At 34.7% G+C, this 25,466-nt stretch overlaps 2 protein-coding genes across 2 annotated transcripts; both read left to right on the top strand.

Moving 5' to 3' along the window:
* The first annotated feature begins 321 nt into the window (after positions 1–321).
* LOC120194966 (vesicle-associated membrane protein 721-like) lies at positions 322–3,026 on the top strand. Its single transcript, XM_039197120.1, has 5 exons — positions 322–511; positions 1,159–1,300; positions 1,391–1,511; positions 2,326–2,388; positions 2,719–3,026. The coding sequence occupies exons 1-5, from the start codon at positions 322–324 to the stop codon at positions 2,866–2,868; spliced, it is 666 nt and encodes a 221-aa protein (XP_039053051.1). The 3' UTR covers positions 2,869–3,026.
* Positions 3,027–14,916: 11,890 nt separating this feature from the next.
* LOC120194975 (BOI-related E3 ubiquitin-protein ligase 1-like) lies at positions 14,917–16,422 on the top strand. The gene is made up of 3 exons (XM_039197126.1): positions 14,917–15,167; positions 15,259–15,616; positions 15,751–16,422. Exons 1-3 carry the CDS (start codon positions 15,112–15,114, stop codon positions 16,315–16,317), a joined length of 981 nt encoding a protein of 326 aa, XP_039053057.1. The 5' UTR covers positions 14,917–15,111; the 3' UTR covers positions 16,318–16,422.
* Positions 16,423–25,466: the final 9,044 nt, after the last annotated feature.

Genomic DNA, 25,466 nt, shown 5'->3' on the forward strand with positions numbered 1-25,466 from the left:
GCCAAAGTATTTTTCCCCCTAACGGATTTTAACAATTTTGGATGAAATAGTAATAAAATTAAATATTAGAGGACCAATAGTTTGAAAAAGAAAATTTAAGATATAACTTAATAAAACAAGTATAGCTTAGGGGGTAAATAGTTTATTAAGCCAATATTTTTTTAGGAAAGAGCAAAAATCCAACACGAGTGATTGTTAAGAGATACGAAGGTAGCATTAGAAAGAGAAAGAGAAAGAGAAAGAGCAAGAGCAAGAGAGAGCCTCTGAAATCCCATACCTCTGTTTGCTTTATTCTCTTCGGAGCTCAAAATTCCAAAGAAAATGGTGCAGAAATCGTTGATATATTCTTTAGTATCACGTGGGGAAGTTATCTTAGCAGAGTACACTGAATTCAGCGGGAATTTCAACTCCATAGCCTTTCAATGCCTCCAAAAGCTTCCTTCTTCCAACAACAAGTTCACTTACAACTGTGATGGCCACACCTTCAATTACCTCGTTGAGAATGGCTACAGTTAAGTTCTATTTTTTGTTCTTGTTCAAGAAATTTAAATTTTGGGTTCTTCGTTTTTAGAGCTTGGGTATTTAGGAAATGATTGGAAAGGCAAAATGAAAGAGAAGAACATTTTGGGGCTTTTCCTCTATTTCCCTTACCGTGTAGAGTATAACTTTTTGGCTAGAAAAGAAATAGGATTCACGACCTAGAGGAAAAGTTTTGATTTGGTTTGTCCTATTATTTATGAGAAATTTTCTTGGTAGAAAATGGGGGGAAATAAGATCATTTTGCTTTATTGCTGTTTTTTTTATAACTTCGGTTAACTATGGTTATTGTGCTGTGCATATAGCACGTGAAACTACTCAAATTGATTGCGTAGTAAATGAGGGTTTATTATTATCTTGAAGTTTTACCATTATTTGTCTTATATGTGGAATGCTAGGATCGTGCAATATTTAACTTGTTGAGAGGCTCATGTGCAAGTGTGGTGTGTGTGTGTTGTATTGTGAAAGTATATTGATATTGTTATCATCCCTGCAATCCACATTCCACATTAATGGTGAGACGGAAAGGGGAGGCGGGATTCTTTCACTGTATATTCTTTCTCATTGACTGCACCTTTTCATATGTTGCTGGTCGATTTGCTGATTTTTCCTATATTGTAGCATTTTGTGTTGTTGCAGATGAGTCGGTTGGAAGGCAAGTACCTATTGCATTTCTGGAGCGTGTCAAGGATGATTTTGTGTCAAATTATGGAAGTGGAAAGACTGCTACAGCTCCTGCCAACAGCCTGAATAAGGAATTTGGGTATCTTTCTCACTATTCATAAAAATAAGAATCAGAGGGGGTATCTTTTTTCTTATTATTGTGGCATATGTAACGTTCGATTAACTGCAGGCCAAAACTAAAAGAACATATGCAGTACTGTGTTGAGCATCCTGAAGAAATAAGCAAGCTTTCTAAGGTCAAAGCCCAAGTCTCTGAAGTCAAAGGTGTAATGATGGAGAACATAGAAAAGGTAGATATGTTTTGATTCCTCTTAGTTTTTATGCTTCTATTGTTATGTTAGTTACTTGCAGAGATGGATGTACGTCGGAGGTGGGAGGGGCAATTGGCCCCCCCTCCCCAACTTCAATGATTTAACTACATTTTAGGCCACTATTGCAATTATGCCCTTGCCCCAGTTTTAAATTTAATGAAATTAAGTCTTGACTCCCAATTTTTCTGGTTTAATTATTTTTAAAACCTTTTAATTTTAAAATTAGTGAAATTAAATCCTATCCCCTTAATTTTCATGGTTTAATTACTTTTTAAGATCCTGACCGTTTCGAAGTTAATCAACTTGCCCTCCTCATAGTTCAGTCTAAGCTCCATCCCTAGCTATTTGTAAATGGATGGAATAACACGAGTAGATTGTATGATCTGTTGTGGTGCTCTTAAGCTGATCTTTAGCATGTAGACATGGTGAAAGATGGCTTTAATCACGTTTATTAGATCTTATGATAATCCTTTAATTTTTATGGTACTTCTCTTTTAATTCTTAAGGATCTTTATCAAATTTTTGTGGGATCCAAAATTTCAAGTACTTCCAATTATTTGCTTGTTTTGCCAAATGCAAATAAGTATACTATGTCAGTGTGGAACTATCTAGTTGGTTTTTCAAAGTTCAAATTTTCTGGTAGGCATTTGGTTGCTGTTGCCATCCTGAAATACTACAGGCAAATTGCAAATTTGCAATGCTCCCATATTAATTTATGATAACTATTTAGGTAATTAACCAACTTACCAGAAAGATGCTTTTGGTAAATATTTACTAAATTTCCTTCCTACAGGTGTTAGATAGAGGGGAAAAGATAGAGCTGCTTGTGGATAAGACTGAGAATCTTCATCAACAGGTCCGTGACTTTCTCTATTTAATGTATTGGTTAGATATCCGCACAAATTTAATCGTGCAGTAACTTCAAGGACGTATGTATTTCAATTGACGTGAGAGTTGAGGTTAGGCTTTGGAGTACTCTGCAACATATGGACTTATCTGCGAGATGAGATTAATCTTCAATTTCTTATTTTACCAAAGAAAAACATGAGAAATTATGGAAATACTTTAGTAGCATTAAATGCTAGTTGAGCATGCAAGAGAGCTGCTAAACTTGGCATGCTTTTAACACGATTCATATGTAGCTGCACGATTTTGATGTTTGAGTTATTGAAATGATTATTTGCAGGCTCAAGACTTCCGGAATACTGGGACGAAAATCCGAAGAAAAATGTGGCTACAGAACATGAAGATCAAACTGATTGTTCTAGGAATACTGGTTGCCTTGATCCTCATCATTGTCCTCTCGGTTTGCCATGGATTCAACTGCGGAAAATGAGTGCCGTCTTTGATTAGGTGTATTAGAGTTTTCACCCGAACTATTGTGATAATACAGTGAGGAAAAGATCAACATTCATTATTTTATATAATGATTGCATATGCTGTATAAGATCAGAAATCACCAGATATTTAGTGTAAGATATTTTTGAATGTGAACAAACCCTGGTAAGTGTTAATTGCAATACATGAATTTTATTTTCCAGCAATCAAGCTTCGAAATCAGTAGACAAAATTTTGTTTCAGTACATCATCTTGGAGTGCTATACTATGTACCTCAGCTGGCCTTGTCAAATATTGGTTTTATTGCCATTGTTCACTCTTCGTAGTTAATTTGTGATTCTGTTAAACAATAGGATTCAGGTCAGTGGACAATTTCATTTGTTTTTGGTTTTCTTCTTACATAATTACAAAGGTGAACAAACCTTAAATTCTTTAGCTGCAATCATATCTGATTACCCTTATCAGCATATAGTCAATGAGCATTGAAATACCACAAAGAAAATGTGAATTTCCATCATCTGAATGCTGATTTCTTTTTTGAAATTCAACATAGAATTATTAAACCTGAAAAGTCCATGTTAAACCAGCAACAAATTAAACAAGAGAAATAAGCAGATAAAAATGAGTGAAATTGCATTCCTAGGTATGGGTCACCCACCAATGTAGCAGACAAAACAACATTAATACACACTATTTTCTTACACCATCTGTCCTTGCTCCACCTCATCCATTAATTTAGATAATTGTCTCTCAAGCTAACTCTTTAAACTTGTCATTATCTTTACAATTTCTGATCCACTCATTTTTTTTATTATTTTCAGATCCAACCAAAGCCATCTACATTCAAAAATTCTCCCAGAAAATTATTTCCTTCATGCATCAAGGGGCCCATCTTATATAAACCAGAAAATATGGCCATAAAATCTATATAAATCCAAAAAAAAAAGAAGGGGGGGGGGATCAATCTTGGGTAGGTTTCTGCTCCCATGCCATATTTAACACAATTACAAAACTCGGGGTTAACATCATCTCCAGGAATCAGGTCCCATTGCCCTCAATGATTTTGTCCCCCTTCTTTCATTTAAACGAAATTTCTTCTTGATATATATATATATATATATTTATCAAAAACTAGATGCTATTGCATGTGCATTGCCTCTGTCCACTTTCATTAATTCTGCTGCCAAATGCTCGTATAATAGGTCAAGACGACAATCAAACACTCCAAAGATTTAGACCAAACGATGTGGGTCTACACGAAAATGATCAAAACTTTGAAATTATAAATTTGAGCCAAACTTATCAGGCGCATTAGTAAATAAATAAATAAAACGGGTTTGGTTAATTTTCTACAACACTGGATGGGATAGGCTAATCATAAAAGACAAAAGGACAAATTTTAAGTTAATAATTATTTAACTTAATGATCCACCAAAGAGAAAAATAAAACCCACACGGTTTACGTATTATAATTATTAATACATAAAAATCAATCCTTGACGAAAGAAGAGATATAGTGTGAATATTTTTTGGGCATCCGTCGTCGTTGTCATCCATTCCATTCTAAGATCAAAATAAGATAGGGTTGGTTTAGTTTCTCACGCATTCAGCATCTTTTTTCCCCCTGCATCTATATAACCATTGTGCTGATGACTTCGGTGATTAGAGCATTAAAAAAGGGGGTGTTAAAGCAGCCAACACTGATGGAAAATCATAAGTAATATTTTTTTATGGGAATCTGAAGATGATGGATAAGGAGAGACATTGAAGAAAGCTACATGACAGATTCATCTCCCTTTTATTATATATTTTACAGGATTTGTGAAGCTGGAAAACGATACATAGGTGGGCGGCAAGTGGTTCATTACATAACAAACCACTTGTGAAATGCCAATGCCGCATGACATGACCATCGACCTTGGCTTCGTTTTCATTGACATAATTGTCCAAATGTCACACTTTGTGTGTAAAAACCATTAATATCCTTCCTCTCTTTTTTTCTTTTTGTTGGATCATTTTGTGGTCATCCACCCACCGCCAGATAAAAACAAAAGTATCTTTTATTTTATTTTTTTAACAATTAATGGGCATTGAAGCTTGCCTTCTGGAGAATATAAAGTACCACTCTTTGGTTTGATTAGCTTTGCACATCTTTTGAACATGTCCTTTCTTCTATGTAAGTTACCAACAAAAACCTTTCTTAAACACCTTGTTTCTGCATTTATGCAAGAAAAAAAATTGGGAGGATGTTTTATTCTTTGATTTGCATCAATCATTACCTAATATTTAAAATCTTACAATTTAAAATTCTAAACTTAAAACTGTAAAATTTAAAATCTAAATTCTTAAACATTAAAGCCAAATAATGCACCGTAACATTAAAATAAACAAATTTATATAAATTAAATTTTTTTCAATCTATATATCAAATACTTTTCTATTAATTTATCAATCAATTATCCTAACGAGTGGATGCAACGTTAACGAACAAAGTCTAAGGATTAATTAAACAAAAGAAAAGTTAATTTATCTTTTCGAGATTATTAATTATCATATAGTCTATATCCAATTCATGCACCTCACTTTTATTGGTAAAGAAAAGGTTATTGGGTTGTATGCAGTTAACTAGTACAACATAGCACATTATTAGAGATTTTTTAATAAAAAATTATTTATATTTGAATAATGAAAGTTTCTAATTCACAAAATAGTAATTTATTATTTTTTTCTAAAAAAAAAATTAAAACAAATGTGACATTATAGATTAGTTTTCAAACTCTAAACATTAGGGATAGATTTAGACGGGACTGTCGTTTTTTAAAAAAAAATCAAATTTCTATGTATTTTAGATATCTTTTTGTATTTTTCTTATTGAAAATTTATTTTCATCTCCTAAAAATTTATAAGTTTGTATTCCTTTAAAATTTTATTAATTCACCATTCTTAACATAAAATTATGTGTTTATCCCCACCATAAGTATAGGTTGGTTGATTGAGATACAAAGCATCTTGTCAAACGAAAGGGCCAATATTAACTTATTTTAAACATTCAATGGTTGGTTGATTAAGGTTCAAAGCATCTTAATTATTTTTAATTACCTAGCTCTAATTTGCTTGCGAAAGATCACACGGAAAAGGTTGAAATCTCTATTGTTCAGCGCTTCACCTAATAAACCTTGTTTAGTTGTTTAAGAGGTAATTAATTTAGTAATGATCGCACGGGACAAGTAAAAAAGGAAAACAAGCCCATACATAAAACAAACAAGGTGTTTAGACAATTTCTGAGGATTCTAACGTCAACAAAGGTGTCCTGCAATAATAAACTGCATATGGGACAAAGAGTTGGCTTTCGTTTCAAATTAATTACAAGAAAAAACAAGTTTCGTATATATAAAGAAAAAATAGTGTTCATTCAACTTTGAAAAGGCAGCATTTTCAAGGTCAATTTGTAGGATAAGAAGACAAAATCATATCTTGATTTGCTTTATTACAATGCTTATTATATCATAAAATTTACCGAGTTAAAAACTGCAAGTGGTGCATGCAATTAATGCATGAATCTAGTGAGACATAAGAATTGTTGAAACGTCCAATCAATTGTTTTATTAGGTTAAAAGAACCAAGACAAAACAATTGCAGAGAATTGTCGACACTTGATATGGTTACAACCAGGAGAGGGGGGAGCAATCGTTCAAATAAATAGTGTTGTACGTATATTTATATATCGAATTAGAATAGTATCATGTGCAGATGTACTTGTAAGGGTTTTTCTTTTGATAAAATAATTTCCGTGACTGAAAATGTCTTATAATATATGATTTTAACCAATTTTTTTTGGATTTGCCAAAATGACCAACAAAATCGCAACACGAACTCTAATTTTTCAACTCAGTTTCCAAATTCGCAACGCGATTATAAGATTCGCAACGCGATTTTGAAAAATGTATTGCGATAGTTAAAATGTGTTACGATGCGATAGTGAAAAAGTGTTGTGATAATGAAAAATCCAAAATAAGTTTACATTTTAACTATTCTAAATTCACGTAGAGTTTGAAACAATAAAGAATGTGTTGCGATAGTGTAAAAGATTCTCAAGTGTTTTCAATGCTCAATCCCACATAGTATTGGAAACACTATTGGGAATGAGTATTTAAGGCTTGGATTTCCCACTTCCTTGTTGAGTGGAAGAGAACAAGGGGAGACTCTCGCGCACCGCCGCCGCTGCCGTCACGTCCCGTCTCGTCTCGGGTCGTGGTCGTGGTCATGGTAATACGTGTCTTCGACACGTCCGCGCAGATACTATCTTTTTAGAGAAAATTCTTAAGAAACAAATGCAATACCACCAGTCGTTGCGATTTTGGAAAATCGCAACGCGAACTTGGACTATCGCATTGGAAAATCGCTTTGTATTATCGCGTTGCGATAGTCAGAATCGCGTTGCGATTTTGTATTATCGCTCGCGTTGCGATAGTCAGAATCACGTTGCGATTTACATATTCGCATTGCAATTTTCTAAAATCGCAACGCGAATTTGGAAAATCGCAATGCAATAGTCAAAATCGCGTTGCGAATCTGGAAACTGATTTGCGATACTGGAGATCGCGTTGCGATTTAGAGATCGCATTGCGATTTTGTTGGTCATTTTGGCAAATCGAAAAAAAGTTGGTTAAAATCGTATATTATAAGGCATTTTCGGTCACTGAGGTTATTTTCTCTTTTCTTTTATCTGTTAAATTGAGATGTATGTGATTAAGTTTGTTGAGATAGGTATCAACTGTGTGTGCACGTGAGCTAGAATTCTCTAGAATACTCGTGCATGTCATGCATATGGCTAGAAGCTGTTAGGAAACAGTTTAGGGTGGTTAGTTTGTTAGAGTCTGTTATAATTGTGCTATAAATAACAAATGTAAATGTGAAGAATCTTGAGTGGTTTTACAATAAGGAAAATGCTTATCTTCTTTATTTCTGTTAGTTCGTTTTTTGCTATTTCTACATTACTTCACATGGTATCATTCGCCGGACGTTTCTGAGGTTTCTTGCTTGTTGTGCTAAGCTCGTGATCATGGAGGCTTCTGTTGGAAAGACCTTCACGAACAAAAAAGTTAACATCACTCTCGATGAAACTAATTTCCTGTTGTGGAAACAACAAATCTTGCTGACTGTACGCAGCCATAGGCTGGAGCGGTTACTAACATGAGTGACACGTCCTCCTCCCGAGACAATTGAGGATGAGAATGCTGATACGGTGGTGAATGAGTTACATGAGGAGTTTGTTGCACAAGATAGTGCACTTGCTTCCTGGTTATTGTCCACGATCAGCCCACATTTGTTGTCCCAGTTCGTTGGAGCAGAGACGGCAGTGGCGGTCTGGAGCAAGGTACTGTAGTTCTTCGCGAACCGATCTACCACGGCGGTCATCAGCCTGCATTACAAACTTCAGTCACTTAAGAAAGGCAGTGACAACATGCGTATGTACCTCACTCGCATCAAAGAGGTGTGTGATGCCTTAGATTCCTGTGACAGTGCGATTTCTCAGGCCGAACAGGTTACGACTATTCTCAAAGGTCTTCCCCGAGAGTACCAACCATATATTGCGTTCATCACCACTATGAAAGATGCCTTATCCCTCGACAGGATCTGTTCGATGTTGATCGATGCAGAAACACAGCTTGCGGGCTTTGACGCTCAAGAAGAACTTCTGCCGATGAGTGCCCACGTTGCTCAGTCTGATTCTAGCTTGAAGCCTGCAAGTCACACGTACCATGATCGAGCTTCTGGCAGGTCTGAAACTGGTACTGGAGGTCGAACTGGAGGTCGGGGTCGGGGTCGACCGCGTGTTCAGTGCCAATTATGTGGAAAAAAATGGGCACCTTATCGTTGACTGCTGGTACAGGTTCGATCAGTCATTTACTGGTCGGTCGGCTGAGCGAGCTGTAAGTCGTGGTGGTTCGGGTTCAGTACACTGCACCAGCTTGGAACCGTATACTCTTGCTGAATGTGCATGCTGCACTAAAACAAAGGCTGAAGCACAGGTGTGCTACTCATCACAGTCGCAAAATCATATTGCTTCTAGCACGAGTGATCACTGGGTTCTAGACTCTGGAGCTACACATCATGTGACTGCTGATTCGACCAAGGTCTTCAGCTCAAAAGAGTTCTCAGGACCAGGTAAATTACTGGTTGGTAATGGTAGTTTACTACCAATTCAAGCTACTGATAAATCTGTTTTGTGCTCTTCTACTCGAGTTTTACAATTAAATGACATTTTTCATGTACCTAAGGTAACTAAAAACCTTCTATTCGTCTCGAAGCTTGCTAAGGATAATGACGTCTACTTTGAATTCCACGCATCACGCTGCTGTGTTCGTGATGAAGCTACTGGTGATGTACTGCTGCATGGAAAGGAGAACGATGGTTTGTACCTGTTTCAAGTTGATGATAGCTCTAATAAGAGCACTTGTCTTGTAGCTAATAAAGTTAATTCCTCTAATCACTTGTATGATTTGTAAAATTGATGCCTTGGGCACCCTGCTCGTGCCACTCTCGAGCAAATATGCAAAATCATTGATGTAAACCTTGGACAAAAAGTTAATGAGAATTGTAGTGCTTGTCATATGGGAAAGAGACAAACTCCCTTTCACGGATTCAACCACTCAGTATGACTGTCCTTTTCAGCTTGTTTTTTCTGATCTTTGGGGACCATCGCTTGTTATTTCAAATGGATTTAGATATTATTTCAGTTTCGTTGATGCCTCCACTTGGCATACGTGGCTGTATTTACTTAAGGATAAGTCTCAGGCTACACAGGCCTTCCTCCTATTTCAGCAGCTTGTTGCAAGGTAATTTGGTTGAAAGTCCTAGCGGTGCAAAGCGATTGGTGCGGTGAATATCGTCAGCTATCGCATGTGCTTGCAGAAGCTGGTGTATCTCATCGTGTTACCTGCCCACACACGTCAGAGCAGAACGGTGTCGTGGAGCACAAACACTGCCATGTGGTTGAGCTGGCTTTAGTGCTACTTGCACAGGCGTCCATACCGATTAGCTATTGGTCATATGCTGTCGTAACAACAATTCACTTAATTAACAGGTTGCCTACGAGGGTTTTAGCTGGCAAATCCCCCTTTGAGTGTCTGTTCAACAAGAAGCCTGACTATGGCTCACTTAAAGTATTTGGGTGTCGATGTTTTCCCCATCTAAGACCGTTCAACAGTCATAAGCTTGATTTTCGATCACAACCGTGCACGTTCTTGGGGCCAAGTCCTCGATACAGAGGTTATGTATGCCTTACACCTGATAAACGAGTAGTAGTGTCTCGACACGTGAAATTTGATGAGTGGTGATTTCCTTTTGCTCATGACAATCCTACTGAACAATCGGGAGTTCGTTCGCAGCTGAGTCGAGCCATTGACATAGTAGCTGATGCTAGCAAGTTGTGTGCTACTTCTGCTCGACGGTCGGGACTTGTTGATCTGTCTGCAGATGCTTCTGGGCACGGTTCTGCGCAATCGAGTGCTGCCGATTATTCTGGTGCTACATCTGGGCATGGTTCTGCGCAATCGAGTGATGCCCATAAGTCGGCTACTGCATCTGACGAACCTGGTGCTGGTGAAATTGTCCTGGAAGTGCAGCCATCAACTGATGAAAGAACAATTATTGTGGTTGGTACTGGGCACTCTATGTTAACTAGGAGTAAGTGTGGTATATTTCGACCAAAAATATATACCACGTTTTTTGATGACATTGTTCCAGCAACGGTTGAAGAAGCGTTTCAGTCTGGCCCGTGGTCTGAAGCGTTGAATATTGAATATTCAGCATTGATTAAGAATGGCACTTGAAGCCTTGTTCCTTTACCTGCTGATAGGAATGTGGTAGACTGTAAATGGTTGTTTAAGATTAAAAGAAATCCAGATGGCTCTGTCCATAGGTACAAGGAGCGATTGGTGGCAAAAGGGTCCACTCAAGTTCCAGGGTTCAATTTTACAAACACGTTCAGCCCGGTTGTAAAGTTCTCCACGGTTTATGTTCTTCTCGCCTTAGCAGTTGCACGACGTTGGGCGTTGCGACAGGTGGATGTCAACAATGCGTTCTTGACTGGTGACTTGAGCGAAGTGGTATACATGCATCAACCACCTGGGTTTGAGAAATGTGCTGAAGATGGAACTCCACTGGTATGTAAGCTGCAGAAGGCTCTCTATGGTTTTCGACAAGCTCCTCGGAACTGGAATGAAAAACTTAAAGCCTGTTTCTTAGAGCTCGGGTTTGTAGAATCGAAGGCTGATGTCTCTTTATTTGTTCGAGTTCAGAACGATTGCAATACTTATGCCTTGGTGTATATGGATGATATCATCATCACAGGGACTTCGGCTTCAGCAATTGACCAGGTCATTCGGTTGCTTAGCTTGAGGTTCTCACTTAAGGATCTTGGTGAACTCTCATATTTTTTGGGAATAGAGGTCAAGAAGGTTGGTGTTAGGCTGTTGTTAAGTCAGCGTGCCTACATATGTGAATTATTGAAGAAAACCAACATGAGTCAAGCCACATCTGTGTGTACCCCCATGGTGGCTACAAAGATTGATGGCCAAGCTAGTTATCTTCTGCCTAATGCTCGAGAGTATAGGATTATTGAGGGCGCTCTCCTATATGTTTGCCACATAAGACCAGACATTGCGTTTACAGTTAATAAAGTAGCCCAGTTCATGCAATCTCCACGAGTGAGTCACTTTGCAGCAATTAAGCGAATTCTACGTTACCTAGCAGGTTCTCTTGATCATGGGTTGGTATTCTCAAAAGGAGATGCTCGACTATGTGTCAAAGCTTTCTCTGACACTGACTGGGCAGGTGATGCCAGTGATCGCCGTTCCATGTCTGGATACTGTGTCTTCCTTGGAGAATGTTTGGTTGCATGGAACTCGAAGAAGCATAAAACTGTCTCTCGATCAACCATGGAGGCAGAATATAGGAGCGTTGCTGAGTTTGCTGCAGAGGTGACCTGGCTTACGGCACTGCTGTGTGATCTTGGGTTGTCTCTACAGGAGGCACATATTATTTGGTGCGATAACACAAGTGTTGTAGCCATGAGCGTGAACCCGGTTTGTCATGCTTGGTCTAAACATGTTGAACTCGATGTGCATTTTATTCGTGAGAAGATTGCAGCTGGTGCTCTTCGGGTTAGATATGTCCATGTTGAGTTTCAAATAGCAGAGGCTGCGTTTGAGTAGTTTCGTGGGAAATTACAAGTTCTATCTAGTTAAAGAATAGGAGAAGAAAGAAGTGGAGAGAATGTTGAGATAGTTATCAGTTGTTTGTGCACGTGAGCTAGAATTCTCTAGAATACTCGTGCATGTCATGCATATGGCTAGAAGCTGTTAGGAAACGGTTTAGGGTGGTTAGTTTGTTAGAGTATGTTATAATTGTGCTATAAATAACAAATGTAAAGGTGAAGGATCTTGAGTGGTTTTACAAAAAGGAAAATGCTTATTTTCTTCATTTCTGTTAGTTCGTTTTCTGCTATTTCTACATTGCTTCACAAAGTTCTCCATTAATTCTACTTTATTTATTTAGTACTTGAAATGAGATGATTATAAGCATGATTAACAAATCAATAGTAAATGATAGATTTAGAGTTATTTATTTTAATAATTTAAAATAATTATAAATAATATATATTCAAAATATTAATTAGATTCAACAAGGGTGGGTAATTAACTAACTAGCTACCCGATGGTATACCGATCTTGGTGCCCAAAAAACAAGGGAATTAGATGCCAAAATTATTCTTTTGCTCACTTCCAAGAAGTATTAGCGTGATTATCATCTAGCAAAGTAAAGTATTAAATTTTTTAAATAATAAAATTTAAAATTTGATATTATGAATAAAATAAATTAGATTTGATAATTTATTTTCATAATAAACTTTTATAACACTCAAAATGATTGATTAATAAATTAAATACAAATAATTTATAGAAAAAATCATGTTAACTTTATAAAGTAAAAAAAGTATAAAATGACAAGATATTATTATTAAGACATGGATTGCTTAGACTTTAAGTCATGTTTAGGGTTGCGTATTATTAAGATCAATAACATATACACATGTTAGGCCGATTGTGTGCACAAAACTGCTCTACACTATGTAATCTTAGATCCTATAATTAGTCAAAGAAAGTGACACCTCAAATTATTCTAACAATTAAGGGAGTATATAAAAAAAAACCCCAACTAAATATATTATTTACATGTAGCCAGAATTTTATTTTCTTCGTTTTCATCAGTCTGGAAAGACGTATTATATAAATAATAGTATATAGAATAATTAATGAACAAAGCCAAAGAAGCGTCCGCCATTAACTAAAACTTGTTTTTTAACTTAAAAACAAAGACGCAGGCCACCATCTATCAACATCATTTAAAGACGAAATGGACGAACAATTGGTTCACAATTAATGGGGTAACATAAATTTTGATAAAGTACGTGACGAATGGCTCTCTGTCATACAAACACATGCAGAGACAATTGAAAGATCATTTTACAGCAGCCTCCCAAGGATAAATTCTGATAAGGAAAACGATTTGATATATCCACCGATCGACATCGTTTTGGGTTAAGGGACATGTTTCTGGTCTCTGTCCCTTTGCATAGTCCGAAACTGTCCATTTTTCACTCGAATCTCCTTCTCGATACGTCAATTTACGTGAAAATTATGTATGAAATTTTTGGTTTGTCTATTCATTTTTCTTGTCTGTTCGATTATCTTCTTCTGAAAATTCTGCATCTAAGAGTGATTGATAGGCAACTTTACAAAGGAAATAAATAAACGATAGCCCCCTTAAGTTGAACTTCCAACAAATAAATTCCAAGAAATTTCAACATCAACGTTGCGTACCCCAATTGTTGGAGTCCATTTTATCTTTATAGTTTCACTTGTCTCCTCGTGGTAAGTTGGAAAGTAAGAACGATTTTATGCCTAGAATTTTTTAGAACACATTTAAAACCCAGTTCTATTGAATCGAATATATCGTATGAAAAACTGTTCTACACTTAAACTAGTTTAATTAATAAATTTGTTAAATATATCTGTTAATTAAAAAATAAAAAAAAGTATTAGTCCTTGCCGCATCATGGGTTAGAACAAGTATAACCATATGGTTTTGGATTAAAAAGAAAAACAAAGAAAAAAAGCCTTATCATTATTTTCTTTGGAATGAGTTGAATAACAATCGTCATAATTTCTAGATCTTTATTTTTTCAATAAACTGTAAGAACTCAAGTAGATAACAGTTACCTTGTCGACCATTGAATAATTGTAATTAGCGTAGGGTCGGGGGAGAGAAACCCGTAAAGGACTGAAAAAATTCGATGGAAATTAAATATTCACCCGTTATGAGTTATTGGACCGCCTGCATATTAATCAAGAAAAGAAACGCGTTTCTTTTTAGGACTTTAACGAGCATAATAGGTGGTATTTAATAAAATAACTGAGTCCCTAATTCAATAGGGGGAGAGAAAAAACTTGGATGAAGTGCAACGACGGCCATTAATTAATCTTCTTTCAACTTCAATGTTATTTAAAGGAAAAAGGATTTGCTAACACTGTCATCGTAAAACAACTCTTTTAAAATTAGTGTGTATTATATTATTTTTCCTGGTACATATATGAATAATGATAAAAAAAACAACTTAATCAATTACGTCATTCGTTGGGTGAATATCCCAAATAAATGTTGATTAATTTTAGGGCAAGTTTCGTAAGCAGGAATTGTTGTAATTTCATGTGAAACCGATGACCACTTGAACCTAATCGAGGTGAGAGATTATGCATTGGACAAAAAATGATTAAATATGAGCCAAGCTAAGGTGGTGTCAAATCATTTAGTTTTCATGACGAACCTACTATTAGAATTATTCTAATTGGGATATCATTTTCGTTTCCCCAATTAGGTCAATAATCACAACTCCAATACATGTCCAAAGTTAAGGTTTTCGTTGGGACCCATGTCTATTTTAGCCCCCCCTTTTTTACCTTACTAGAAAAGCACGACAACTTTGTCTCAAAACCAGTCCCACCTATATCTGTGTTCATCTTTATTTGTTTTGCAAGCTCTTTTCCCCCTTATCCTCTCCTGCTTCAAAGCCTCTCTTCGCCCCCCCTCTCCACCCTTGCATCCCTCTATATTATTCCCACACCAATTTACGTTGAAGCAAAGAATAAATATACCCCACAGCTTTGCTTTTTATCCAATGGCAGTTGAAGCTCCTCATATGAATCCTTTCCCTCCTCGGTTAATCACCAACAGGTTCGTCTTCTTATTATTACAAATGGGTTTAATTTTTCTTTCTTTGTTTTTCGTTTTTTTTACACGGTTTTTTGTTTTTTGTTTGTTGCAGAGGTTTTATGAATACGAATCAAGGGATGAGCAATCCCCAGATGGATGCTTGTGTTCCTTTGGTTGATTCAATGCCACAATATTCACAGGCTTTTCCATTATATCACCCCCTTGTTTGTGATCCGATTTCAGCCAAAACTTCAATCAACAAAGCTGATAGTGGCCTTACCTATAATATGAATATCCCTGCCTCAGCACCAAGAAAAAGGCCCAGATCAGATACATTCGTCAATGGCCTCGAATCATATCCCGTCTCTCAAAAGACCAAACTCACTGTTTTTTCCTCTCTTCTTGATGATGACGTCCTCTCTCAGATCCAACTCCAACAACAAGAAATTGAGCGTTTTATTGTTGAACACGTGAGTTTCCTTAAAAAAAATCAACTTTTCTTATTTCAGCTGTTTCAATGAATGGGAAAACCACCTCTTCTTTGCTTTCTTTAATGCTCAATTAACATGGCAATTTATTGATGTGAATTTTGCATTAATTACAGACAGAAAATGTGAGATTTGAAGTTGAAGAAAGAAGAAATAGGCAATCGAGAATGTTGATTACAGCAATCCAAGAAGGGGCAATGAAGAAACTAATGGAAAAGGATGAAGAGATACAAAGGATGGGGAAACTAAACTGGATTCTTCAAGAAAGGGTTAAAAGCCTGTACGTGGAGAACCAACTGTGGAGAGACATGGCACAAACGAACGAAGCCACTGCCAAGTCCCTGCGCACCAATTTAGAACAACTCCTGGCCCACGTTTGCGAGGAACGCCAAATGAACTGCGGAGCAGCAGCCTCGTTGGCGGACGATGCTGAGTCTAGCTGTGACAGCAGCGATGAAGGGTGGCGCAAGGTGGTGCCACCTCAACCACAAGTGAGCGGTGGTTGTGCGGCGGTGGGGAACAATAATAGGAAGTGCAAGAAGTGCGGGGAGAGGGAGTCGAGTGTGCTGTTGCTGCCATGCAGGCATCTTTGTCTCTGTACAGCTTGTGGGTCCACTCTGGTAGGCAATTGCCCTGTTTGTGCTTCTATTACCAATGCCAGTGTTCATGTTAACATGTCATAAACCAGAAAATTTTCTTAGAGTTGTTAGTGACAAAAACAGAAAAGAAAAAAAAGGAACTGCAAATATCTTTTTTTGAAATGGTTCATAGAAAAAACAGTTTCATCTGTTTCGTCTTATTCTTTAAATTTTTTGTTACCATTGAGGATGGTTTCTTTCATAGAATAACAGTTTCAGTATTATCACCTCTTCTTTCAGCAGTAAAATCCTGAAATTTTGATATGAAGAAAGAAAAAGAAAGGATGCTTAGAATGAATTAAAGGCAGCTCTGCAATGAAAAAGAAAGATATGTGCCGACTAATCTTTCCCAGGGTAAAACACATTGTTAGAAAATAACCAAACTTTGCCTAATCTAACAGTGAAAAATAAGAGTTGGGTGACCTTTTAAAACTAAATTTATTTTCTTGGGTTGAAGGCCTGCCTAGCTTCTATGCCAAGTACCATTGGGGTTACAGAACAAGTACCCTAAGCTCACTGCCAAAATATTAAGGAAGCCTGTATAGGCAGTGATATCCAAGATGTTTTTGCATTTTTCTTTTTACTCTTGTGTTTGTTTATTTATTTCTATTTAAAGGATTTTTTATTATTATTGGATTCGGTAATATTTTCAATAAAATGGAAAACACTATGGTATTTGTTTTTTACTTAATCGAAATTAGGTGAAAAGAAATCACTTCTAAATTTGCTTTTTTTTTGTAAAGCACATTTAAAAGTGAGGTGGCAAAAACATACATATTTTCAATTCACTTGTCCTGTCTGATTATCATTTCCTAGCTCCAGCAGATTTAAGATTATTATGATGTAACCATAGCATTAAGAAAGATTTGACATTCTATGTCCTCGTGTGCGCTCTGGAATTTTCTTTCTGATAGTTTTGGATTGGATTTTTTCAAAGACTTTTGATACCCCAACAGGCAAGCATGCCTCAGTTGCCTATTCCTTTCCCGTTGATTACATTAACTCTCCTTTGAATCCAACTAGCTACCTGAGTTTGCTTTAGTTCGGGAAGCTACCTTGCACATTCTGAAGGCTATCTATGAGAGGTTGGGTTCACTATTATAAAATGTATAAAAATAAACATGCGAGTGTTAAATATCCTCCTATTCAAAAATCTAAAAATTATATTAAAAATATTCCTTAAAAATAACATTCGTACTTTATTTTGTATTCTTCTCCATTTTCCTTTTAGCTTTGTAATTGCTGTGACCAAAAGCCAGTGAGTACTGAACAGTCTGATCCACTTTCACTATTCCCAATAATTTACCATTAACTTAACCAGCTTATATAGAGAGAAAAGTTATGGTAATAATAATGATGATGTTTGTTTTTTTAATAAAAAATCCTGTGATTACTCTGATCAAGTTCATGAGGGTGGAAACACGACAAGATATGAGAAGAAGATTGAGACAAGGAGAAGTAAATTGAGGTAAAAGGCTGGTAGCAAAAAACAAAAAAAAAACATCGGCCGGTGTTGGCGGGTTTACTTGCGAACAGAACAAACATCAGAAATAAAGGGCAAAAAGTTGTAAATTTGGGCACACGCCGATAATATGCCCTTTCATGGAGGGATCCACGTGAAAATACTTTTGCTTGGGTTTACCCCTTAGTTTTCCCTTCTGGGTTTTCGACACGTGTAAGTCTGACACCCTTGTTCACGCTTTCCTCTTCCCTTGGTCGTTCATGTTTTTGGGCCCAGTACTTATTATTTTGTCGAGTTTCAGTTCCATCTCTGTGATTTATTCGGTTGAATTTGCATTCTTGAGTTACTGGCCGAAGTTTATCGCGAGAGAGAATTGCGATAAATCTGAAAAACAGGGTTGACCCGGAAAGCACGGATTTATTTAATGGCCACACTATTTCGGGTCACGTATGTACCCAATTCAAACCCCCACCCCCTTTTTTCTTTCAGAAAAGTCTAGGCAGTTACCATGCATTTTATGCGTGACATTCTCATGCATTGAACAGCTTCGACGAGTTTCCAAGTGATTTATCCTTTTGTATTGGGTAGATGAAATTTCAAAGTTAGGCACATATATGCATGTATGTATAAGCCACCCCCCTCGTAGTTTCGGCTGTTGAATGACAAGGAAATAGGGCTTGATAGCTTGTTGAACCAAAGACGATTTATGAAAATTTTCATTCCATCGCTGATTGCTCATCAGCTGACCAAACCATAATTTTCTTTCAAGTTGATCTTAGCTTTGAAATGTCGCACAATTTATTCTTGATTAAGATATATATCTTCGAATGAGGTTTTTTAACAATTCATGGTCCATATCTTCAAACTAAATAAATTAATAAATAAAGAAGCTTCTTTTGAGAGTGGATACATTGTCTCTGAACAATTATGTTTAAAGAGTGTCGGTAAATAAATGAACATATGTATTGGTTTAGTCATAGTCATCCTCCTACATGTTCAATTACAAGTCGAAAATGTTGCAGAGATGACGAGGAAAAGAAGGAAATAATGGTCTAAAAATACAATGGCCTATCACCAAATGCCTTAGTACCAAAGTTTGTTTTGCCAGCTGCACTATATGATTGAAAATGAATAAACTTTTATTAATAAAAAATCGAATAATGTTATAAATATATAGAGTTATAATCTAGATCATTTATTTATATTTATTTAATGTTTTAAAATAAAATAGAAATATATTATTTTTTTAATTAAGCTAAGGTGATTATAAAGTATTATCTGTTCTAAAGAAATAAATTATTCTATATGATTTAAATGGATGTATCCATATAAATATAGGCTAAATTACACACATAATACCTAAACTATTATTTATGGTCTATTTTAGTACTTAAACTTTCAGTTTTTTTAAAATCATACCTAACATTTAGTTTTTGTTTCAACTTAGTAACCCGCCTTTAAAAAATAAACGAAACTTTTGCACGTAACATTTTATAAGTAAATTACATCATTCATCCCTTAACTATCTTCTCACTCCTATTTTGGTAATTAAAGTTTAAAAATTTTCAATTTAACTACTCAACTTTCAAATTGCTCATGTTTCAATCACTCTAATTTTTTTATTAGTAATATTTTGTGACATAATATTTTTTTATTAAGATATAATTAAAATGTAAAAAACTAAATTTGAAATTTAGTGATGAAATTAGGAGTAATTTTAATAAACTTCAATGACCAAAATAGGAGTGAGAAGATAGTTGAGTGATGAATGATGTAATTTACCTATAAAAAAGTGTTAGGTTGCAACAGTTCTGCTAAGTTTTTAACGGTGGGATACTAAAATAAAATAAAAACTAAATGTTAAGTATAGTTGTGAAAAAAATTGAAAGTTTAGATGCTAAAATAGACCAAAATTAATAGTTTAAGTACTAAATATGTAATTTACTCATAAATATATATTAGGCAAGCACTATGACTAAAGGACAAGCGTATGCTTACGTTAATTTCATTTATCCCACCAAAGAGATTGGGTGTGTTTATTAAAGTTTTCTAAAGCAATTTTAGTTAAAAAGTTTTTTTTAATGTAAAATCAATGCCAAACATGTAAAAAAATGAAAATAAAATTGTAACATTCCTATCCGTACCCGACCCGGATATGTATCTGAGATGTCACATTGACTTTTAAACTTTTTGACTTTTCGAAATAATGACTAAAATTTTAACTTTTATTGGAAAATAAAAACATCTTTACAAAACATATCAGATCATCTATAATTTAAAACATCATGAGTACATGCCAACAATATTTCTAATAAAGACACATATAATTCAACTTTTAGCTCATCTAAAAGTCTTCACAAGTTTATTGTCTCGCTCTTGCCTAACCATCTTACTCTTCGAAGCTCTTTGAACCTACATGTGAAAATAATCACACGCCAAGTCTATGACTTAGTGAGACATTATGAGTAAAATAAAATCATAAAACATTTATTTAAACTTTTCAGAGAAAAATACTTAATATGAGAAGCAATTTATGTTTCATACAAATGGAATAGACTTTTATTCCCTGTTAAACTTATAATCACTTTATCTTTCATATGAATACATATACACTTGTACACTTTTCATTCCATACTTATTTGTTAAATTTATATTCATTTATCGATTATTTAGCCCAACGTATATCGCTGAGAACTTAAGGTATGTGAGTACATTGAGATTGTGCATTGGGTTGCAGTCGAAATTGCCACATAGAATTGCACCAAAGTGCTGCGTAGAATATACACTGAAGTGCTACGTAGAAATGTCCCGAAGGACCGCATAGAATTTGTCCCGAAGGACCACATAGTATTGTCCCGAAGGACCACATAGATTTATCCCGAATGACCGCATAGATTTGTCCCGAAGGACCGCATAAAACCCTCAACTCTTGGCATGCCAATTATACCCCTAATTTTCATAAAATATACTTTGGGCTTTAACCATATAATTATGTTCATTTAATTATTTAAAGTGTGTCTTATTCTCGTAGTGTACGTTCACATAGGGTATCTTCACGTAGAACCTTTTCACTTAGTGCATTATCATATATAACCTTTTCAGGTAGAACACTTTTCACGTAGAACAATTTCACGAAACTTTATCCAAGTTTATCATTTATTCACATAGATCATATACTCATAGCATTTCATTTCACATATCATCTATTCGGTTTATCAATTATTCACATAAAACGTTTTACTTATCACATGTTCACATATAACATATACTCATATTATTTCCTATAGCATTACCTGAATTTATTATTTATTTACATAGAATAATCATTCATATAATTTACTCAACTTATCATTTATTCTCATAAGACATGTTCACATGGTTCATATACTTATAGTCTTTCACATAAAATATATATATTCATAACATAATAAAAAACATTTAGTTCACAAACATTTGAGGTTAACTCATCGCAAGTCATCCTCAAATTTTATGCAAAGTAAGTAAGAATGCACTCACCTTTGCCTCACTTAAGTCCTAAGCAGACATCCTTTTTCACTTTCACTTTATCTTGGTACGTCCCTTCGTTCTGCACTTGTTTTCAATCAAATCTACACATAGCATGATTCATATGAATACCAAAACTCAATTAACTTCTAATCCATTAACTTTTATTTAAGCGAAATGAAACACTTAATTAACATTTACGACTGAATAGTATCGTACTCTTCCCACAGTACCAATACTTCTCTTCTATGGTACTGATACCCACTTCAGTATCGATACCATTTTAGCATTCTGGAATTCCATTTTCAATTACAGTATCGATACATTACTCTTAGTATCGATACCTCCATATCAGTATCAATACTAATTCAATCAGTATCGATATTGTTCATCGTATTCATAATCTTTCCTTCAATTTTAACCTTATAGTATCTGTGATGTTCTTCCAGTACCGATACCCTCACCCATATTTCACTTATTTCACTTCGAATTTTATCCAAACTTCACTTAAATTTCTTAACCTTTAACTCTATTCATGCTTTCAAACTCATTTACACTTGTTCCCTCTAACTTATATCCATTAAACTCCTCTAACATCTAAATTCTTCCATATAACTCTTGGAACTAAAAATCATACCAGTTTTTCAAACATGTTTTCAATCCTTTCTAACACTTCAAATACCTTAATTAGACCTTTGTAAAGTCAAATATATCAATAGAAATCCAAATACTAATCAAACTCAAAAAATTCCTTACAAACCCATTTTACTAATTCATAAAAAAAATCATCAATCCTTTAGCTTATAATCATCTTTAAGCTTCCTTAAGCTTCTAAGCTACTCAAGGATTAAAAATCAACTCAAAAACGAAAGAAAAACCAACTTGAAAAGTAACTCACCTTAGCATGGAGGTTCACGGTGGAGAGGAAGAATAGAAGATGGAGAGTTTCCAGACTTTTTCATTTCCTTATTTCCCACATGTTATATTTACCTTAAAAATGAATTTTAAATTCATTTTCTGCTAAAAGACCATTATGCCCTTCCATTCTTCCATCTTTGATAATAAGTCCTATAAAAAATTTCCAAATAAGTCCTTGAACTTTTCAATTTATCAAATTTAAACCACCAATTTTTTAATCCTTACACTTTAGTCACTGGCCCTATATTTGGGGCATTAGAAACGGTGGTTTCAAACCAACGGCAAAAGTTAGGATTTCTAGCTTTTTCATGTTCAACTTTACATTTGGAAACAAATTATAATTTTATCATTTCTAATGCATGGGCTCCACTTAATTATGTATTTATATTTTATTTTAATAATTTATTTTAATTATTTAAAAGTAAATAAAATTTATGATTTATCTATTAAAATATTAATAATGAATTATATAAAATATATTTTTATTCTAATTATATTTTTCTGTATTTTTTATATTTTTGTTATAGTTTAAATTGATATAATTGATATATAATAATATATTTTTTAAACTCATTATAGTTTAAACTGATATGATTCATAAGTATAAATATAATTTAAATTCTATATTTTAAATTTACAACATAATGTCAATAATGGGCATTTTATCTTTTCAAAACTCTCTTTTTAATTGTAATCCCAAAACAATTAAATTTTAAACTAAAGTTTTTACCACACATTTAAAAGTTCGTTTCTACAATACTTTTAAAAACTACTTTTCAGAATCTATACCAAACCCGCACCATAACCTTAGTCATCATCCATAGATTATTCTTTCCTCTTCCCGTTCACATAAATCCAGTTCACAGAGATAGGTAAATGTCAATGTAATCATAACGTTGATATTTATAATTAATATAAACATTTACATATAGTATTTTTGAGGATCCCACTGTCAAGGTCTCTCTCTTTGTCCCTAAATCTTGAGAAATACTAACGTTAACTTAAAAAAATATATATTATCGATTTTGTTATTATTTAAATAATAAAATTAATAAAAAATATCAAAAATATTATTATTTATATCAATTTTATTATTTTTTTATTATTTTATTATTGTTAGGCACTTTACCGAAAATGTTAAAAAATATTAATGTTTTAGATAGAAATAATTATGTTTTAGATAATTTTTTATCGGTTTTATTATTTAAATAATAATAAAACTGATAACGCTTTTTTTATTTGTATATTAAATGTGTCGCACTATACAAATTTCCTAAATCTTTGATCGGAGGATTGTGCAAAATAGGAATAGATGCAAAAAAATAAAAATAAAAATAATGTTATGAGTCCAAACATAATAGGTTATACTTTAAATTTAAGAGATATAAAATTATAAAACTTTATAGGTCTAAAATTAGATGATTACCACTTGAATTATTGTTAGAAGACCTCAGCTCCTTCTACCGAGAATTATTAGACTATGGTAGAGCTTTTTTTTTCGGTGTGCATTGAAGATTGATCTCCAGAAGACTTTTGAATATGTTGATTAGGATTTTATGCTTGTTGTCCTCTTTGCGTTGGTGTTCCCCTTTATTTGTTGTTGGATAAGGGAATGCTTGATCACTCCCCATTATTCTGTTTCCTTGAATGGTGGTTTGGTTAGTTTCTTTGAGGGGCTAAGGGGGAGGTAGGGGATCCTCCTACCTCTTTGTCATCTCCATGAATGTGCTATTGAGGCTTTTGGATAGGGGTACAGAAAGTGGCGTGTTTACCTACCATTTGAAGTGTTGCAGAATTCGGTTAACTAACTTATGCTTTGCGGACGATTTACTTGTCTTCACCAAAGGCACCTATGAGTCTATTCTTGGTGTTTGTAGGGTCATGGAGGTTTTCCATGGGTTTTCTGGTTTGCATATGAACTCATCGAAGTCAGAAATTTTTTCTTCTAGGGTGGATGATTCTACTTTATAGTTGGTGCTAGATTCGATGGGTATTCAAGCTATTTTTCTTATAGTTAGATATTTCAGGATTCCCCTTATTTCTAAGAGGTTGATCATCCGTGATTGTGCCCCTCTCATTGAGAAGAATTATGCTAAGCTCTAAAGTTGAAAATCAAGGAAGTTTGCGTACGCGGGAAGGTGGCAACTCATCCAAATTATCATTCTTAGCATCCATAATTACTGGATGCGAAAACTTTGTTCGTTGGGGGCTATCATCAAGCGAATAAATCAAATGTGTGTCCAGTTCTTTTGAAAATGTGAAGGCAAGCTTGTCAAGGATGCTCAGGTCAAATGCTCTGTGGGCTCAAGGACCCCGAGCCCAATAGACTTATAAAATAGGTTGAACCAAGTTGTGTTGGAAATAGGCTTGAGTTAGGCCCAAGTGATAAAGAATCGAGAACCACTTTAATATTAGGAGGACTAAAAGAGTGATTTATCCTTTGTTGAAATTAGAAGTTGAAAAGCTTTAAAATGTTTGGTCATTCAAGTGTACCTTACTCACCAAACATTCTTCCTCTTCTTCTTTATCTCCAAAGTGAAATAAAGATAAAAGCTTTAAGGATTTCAAGCCTAGTTGGGTTTAGCTAGAGTAAAAATATTAATCTCCATTTCAAGAGCTTCAATTCAAGCTCCTAATTTCAAGTTTTGGTTATTGGTTCAAAAATTGGTTTTAGGGACACTACAACAGATTAAATTTTTAGCACCATTTTTTTACTCCTATAGTGACGTTTTAAAGTGCTGTTAAAAATACTAGTGGCACAAAAAACACTGGCTATACAAGCGCCATAACGATTAGCGACGTTTTAGTTAACAAACGGTGCAACAAGTCATGATCTTTAGCGGCGTTTTTGTTACAAACGTCGCAACAAGTCAGGATCTTTAGCGGCGTTTTTGATAAAAACGCAGCTAATAATTATGTGTATAATGACGTTTTCCCCCACTAATCACAACTGATTATGTACTCCATTAGTGACCTTGTTCATCCTAAAACGCCGCTATTCACAATTGATTTTCAAAATGTTTTTTTCGACTTTGTATTATCCAAATTTAACATAACAATATCCAATAACAATTTTAAATTGCAATTAAGTAGAAATACGTAAAATATGAATAAATCAAAGTTTACAAACATCCAACTAAAATGTATCATAGTTCAACATTATTCAGTAGAATAAACAAAGTATAAACCTAAGAAATCTCTTAAGATGCTTCCACGAAACAACAAAATGATGACTCCACCATGCACTTGAGATACAAGTGCTTCGTGGCAACTGCTGAATAAGATTGTCCATCATGTGTTTTCCTGCTGC

Source organism: Hibiscus syriacus, unplaced genomic scaffold (assembly GCF_006381635.1).
Source record: "Hibiscus syriacus cultivar Baekdansim isolate YM2019G1 unplaced genomic scaffold, ASM638163v2 tig00117005_pilon, whole genome shotgun sequence".
NCBI lineage: Eukaryota > Viridiplantae > Streptophyta > Magnoliopsida > Malvales > Malvaceae > Hibiscus > Hibiscus syriacus.